Source organism: Calliphora vicina, chromosome 5 (assembly GCF_958450345.1).
Source record: "Calliphora vicina chromosome 5, idCalVici1.1, whole genome shotgun sequence".
In the NCBI taxonomy this organism is placed as follows: Eukaryota; Metazoa; Arthropoda; class Insecta; order Diptera; family Calliphoridae; genus Calliphora; species Calliphora vicina.
Genome location: NC_088784.1, coordinates 30,047,043 through 30,051,095, shown reverse-complemented (window position 1 = coordinate 30,051,095; position 4,053 = coordinate 30,047,043). Strand labels below are relative to the sequence as shown.

The 4,053-nt window shown below is 30.9% G+C and overlaps 2 protein-coding genes across 2 annotated transcripts; one reads left to right on the top strand and one right to left on the bottom strand.

Annotated features, from left to right (window-relative positions):
• The first annotated feature begins 1,135 nt into the window (after positions 1–1,135).
• Positions 1,136–1,949, top strand: Trs31 (trafficking protein particle complex subunit 31). Its single transcript, XM_065511316.1, has 3 exons — positions 1,136–1,367; positions 1,430–1,736; positions 1,801–1,949. The coding sequence occupies exons 1-3, from the start codon at positions 1,192–1,194 to the stop codon at positions 1,897–1,899; spliced, it is 582 nt and encodes a 193-aa protein (XP_065367388.1). The 5' UTR covers positions 1,136–1,191; the 3' UTR covers positions 1,900–1,949.
• On the bottom strand, positions 1,913–2,578 carry ND-B15 (NADH dehydrogenase (ubiquinone) B15 subunit). The gene is made up of 2 exons (XM_065511317.1): positions 2,360–2,578; positions 1,913–2,256 (listed from the first exon to the last, which is right to left on the bottom strand). The coding sequence occupies exons 1-2, from the start codon at positions 2,489–2,491 to the stop codon at positions 2,044–2,046; spliced, it is 345 nt and encodes a 114-aa protein (XP_065367389.1). The 5' UTR covers positions 2,492–2,578; the 3' UTR covers positions 1,913–2,043.
• Between the last annotated feature and the right edge of the window lie 1,475 nt (positions 2,579–4,053).

Sequence of the window (4,053 nt, the reverse complement as noted above, 5' to 3'; positions counted from 1 at the left end):
CAACATTGAGTTAATACCTTCAAACAATTGATGCAGAAACCTAAAAGAAGCAACTTGTTGGATAACCCTTTATTATTATTACTTCACAGTCAATCTCGTCTCCTTTGAAATATTTTGCCATTCCCTTATAACCGCATTTGCTTCACAGTCAATCTCGTCTCCTAACCGCATCAGATAAAGCTGATGATGATTTTGTGATCTAAAATTTGCATAGGTTTGCTATGGGATTGGCCACTTCAAAACACCTACCTCATTGGAGGTGTGTTTGGTGTCATTGTCGCACTACAATCTAAAATGGATCTATATCCGAATCCACTAATAGTAGCTTTTATGATATGAATTGGACACATACCTTGCCCATCGGCCGTCTTATAAATGTTCTTCCATTACAGCCTCTTAAGGCATATGGGGTGTATTCTTCAAAAAGCTATACATATTACGAATGTATGGATTTGTTGACAATATTGTTAATTTTCAAAAACAGTAATGGGTTTAAGCCGTCTATATTCTGGAAAAAAATTTAAAAAAATCCACTTTTGAGTTATGTATTTATTAAAAAAGAAAATAGGTACTAAAAAAATTATTAAATTTCTAATAAAACTAAGATAAGTCTACTGCCTCTGGTTTTCAAAGTTTTGTAGAGTTTGTAACTTTTACGAACGGTATTAAATGATTTATAAAATACCTTTTATTTTTCTGAATTATATCTTACATGTACTTTAAAAAATATTTAAGTTTAAATTTTATTTTTTTACCTTGACTTGATTTGCTTTTTGCTTCTAAAAATATTCTCTTATTTCTTCCTTCTATTAGCCTAAAAAGTTTGTACTTATTATAATATTAAGCCTAAAAGTATGCAATACATTATAATTATTTCAGTAAATCAAGGAATATTATTAAATATCAAAATGTCAACGTATCACAGAAATAATTATTTTGCAATGTTTCAAATCTAGACAAACTAAATTTTGCATTGAATTCTTTATATGAAATATTTTATTAATTAAAAAAAATTTAACAATTTCAGAACCCTGTCTTTCATATCATTGACATATTGTCATCAATTCACAGTGAATAGTTATTATGACAAAGAAGCAGCATTAAATTCTGTGTCATTTGGTTTTGTAAATAAACATTTACTAATTGCTTTTATTATTAAAATACGACAAATAAAATCAATTTAAAAACAATATGGAAAAGCTGGAAGCCTTAAAAATTTCCTCCATGAGACCACGCACCAATATATTAGATAGACCTTTGTCCAAGGGTAAATCTGAGGTGTCTCAAAGCATAGTGGCTCTGCTGTTTAGTGAAATAGTGCAATACAGTCAAAGCAAAGTGCATACCGTGCCAGAATTGCAAAATAGGTAAGGAATTAAAAATTCAGATATTAATATATTGAATTATCCTTTAAAATACTTTTTTCTAGACTCCATGAAATGGGCCAAGATGTGGGAGCACGTATTATTGATTTGTACTTCATGCGAGAACGTAGCTCAAAAAGAGAAACAAAATTGACACAAATGTTGCTGTTTGTTAAAACCACCGTCTGGAAGAATTTGTTTGGCAAAGAAGCGGAAAAATTGGAAAAAGTAGATGATGAACGTACCTATTATATTATAGAAAAGCAGCCTTTGGTCAATACCTTCATAAGTGTGCCCAAAGATAAGGGCACCTTAAATTGTGCCAACTTCACTGCGGGCATAGTAGAGGCAGTTTTGACACATTGTGGTTTTGTATGTATATAATAATACTCCCCTAAAAGTATTTCTTTTAATTTTAAAATAATTTACTTTTCAGCCTTGCAAAGTAACTGCTCATTGGCACAACGGCACCACTTATATGGTAAAATTTGAAGACTTTGTTATTGCCCGCGACAAGCAATTGGAAGACAAATAAAACTCTAGTACTGTTATTTACTATAGATATTAAAACATAATTAAACTATATTTCAATGCACTTATTTTTTTCTCAAATTTACAATCGTTTCACTGTTTATTTTTCATGACACCACAGTGGGCAGTTAATTATTAAGAAAAGGCTTTAGATGAATTTAAATCGGCGGTCTTTGTAGGCAACTTCACCATTACGGTATTGACGTTCACGTCCCTCACGTTCTTTGTTTAAAGCCCAGGCGTAGACAACAATGGGCAGCATAACCAAACCCATGCCAATACGGAAAGCATGACCAGTAGGCTTGAAGTGTTCAAAATTCGACACTCTCATGGACTGGAAGCGGGCTAAACCGGCATCGAACTGCAAGTCAAAATAAAAAAATATCCATTAATTGGGCATAAATAAAATGTATACAATTTTAATAAACAGATGACATAACACTCTGTCGCTCACATAAACTTACCACAGTGCCACCTTCACCAGTAGCATGACGGAAAGGGTTGGTTGAATTTTTTATGAATTCAGCACGCAATTTCATGGTTTGCTCATGCTTGCGGAGCAAAAATTCCTTTTCAGCTTTGGATAAATCAGGCATTTTGTAAGTTTTTTGCTAACAAAATTCTATCCAATTTAACTGCACTGTTCGTGTGTTCGATTTTTTGCTAGTGCTGTGAGAGTTGTCAAATATTTGGGGGTAAATGTCAAAACAATGTAGTAGACAAGGCAGTGTTTACTGTATGATAGTGATAAGGCAGTTTCAGTGTGGCCAGATGACAAGTTTACGTTTTTTTTTGTGTTTTATTCAGTGGGATAGTAAAATACACCTATGTGATAAGTAAAAATTGTTTTGTTTATAATCAGAAATATTGAAATAAATAAAATTTTAAACTAATTAAATTAAATAACACACCAGCATTAAAAATCTAAAAGAAAAAGTTTAGAGATGGATTGGACTAATATAAAACAATGTTTTAGTGACTGTGCTATAAATCTATAAAAATTTTCAAAATGTTAGTGAAAAAAAATAAACTTCAATTTTTAATTATAACTTTGTTAAAGCCAAGTGAATTTTAAGGTAAGAATTAGTAAATATCTTTAAGATTGTTCTCCAGATTATAATAATTGTTACAATGAGCATAAAAATGGTATTATTACATTATTTTAAATTATAATAAATAATATGTATGTGTTTACAAAACTGCCATCAATTTACGAGGGAGTTTGTATATAATTTGTATAATGCCGGAAAATTAAAAAAGTTATTTGCAGTTATTTTGGCGAATATGTTGTAGGAATCCTACTAAAACGTTGGATTAGGGCATTGGGGTCTCTGAACATGTATGAGCAGTAGGGATTAGAAACGGGACATTTTTATACCAGGATACGTGATTTTGAAAATGTTAATCCCTGGATCCTGAAGAATGGAGATTGATATATGAAGGTTATTGAATATAATCACTCGCTATGAATGTTATTAGCTTATAATGTCTTGAAGGAGATGAATTAAGCAGACATTTGCAAAGGAAAGAAGTTTCCGATTTATGATTAATTATATGACTATAGTGCAGAAGTTCTTGAACTATTGCAACAAAAATTAGTCTCAAATGTTTGCTGTAAAAGGTTCTTATTGTTAAAATTTTCTGCGAATACCTACATTCGATTTTTTTAGGCAAATTGTGAAAAATTGTGTTCTGTTTCTTGGATTTGAAGACTTAATTCGTTATTTTTGGAACACAAATTTAGAATTTTGTTGGTCAAAAATTTTGAAAAAAAAATTGGTTTTTTAATTAATTTAAACTTAATTAGAAACATTTTTTCAGGTTATTTTGAGATTGGGAAGTATAACAAAGTATTGAACATTCTAGGAAATACAAATTTACAGCTTTTAGGTCAAACTTGTTTTCAGGTCCATGGTAGGGAGCTGAAGAATTTATTAATTATTTTGTATAGAAAAATTTGAGCTCCAACGCTTATTTGCTTTTTATAGGAAAGCTGAATGACAAAAGTTTTTTTTGGAAAGAATCTCGAGTGATATATTTAGTTTGTACATTAGTGAGATCTCGAACTCGAACACATATAGGACTAACCTTGGTGCAAATTTCATCCCGATCAGAAGACATCGGTTTCAAAAGTTGTGTCACTTGAGATGAAAACCCC

Bases quoted from the DNA above. Each gene is read 5' to 3' on its own strand.
- ND-B15 (XM_065511317.1), bottom strand. From the start codon at position 2,491: ATGCCTGATTTATCCAAAGCTGAAAAGGAATTTTTGCTCCGCAAGCAT. The intron at 2,257-2,359 runs GTAAGTTTATGT...TTTGACTTGCAG, and splicing joins CTGGTGAAGGTGGCACTGTG to TTCGATGCCGGTTTAGCCCG.
- Trs31 (XM_065511316.1), top strand. From the start codon at position 1,192: ATGGAAAAGCTGGAAGCCTTAAAAATTTCCTCCATGAGACCACGCACC. The intron at 1,368-1,429 runs GTAAGGAATTAA...ACTTTTTTCTAG, and splicing joins GTGCCAGAATTGCAAAATAG to ACTCCATGAAATGGGCCAAG. The intron at 1,737-1,800 runs GTATGTATATAA...TTTACTTTTCAG, and splicing joins TTTTGACACATTGTGGTTTT to CCTTGCAAAGTAACTGCTCA.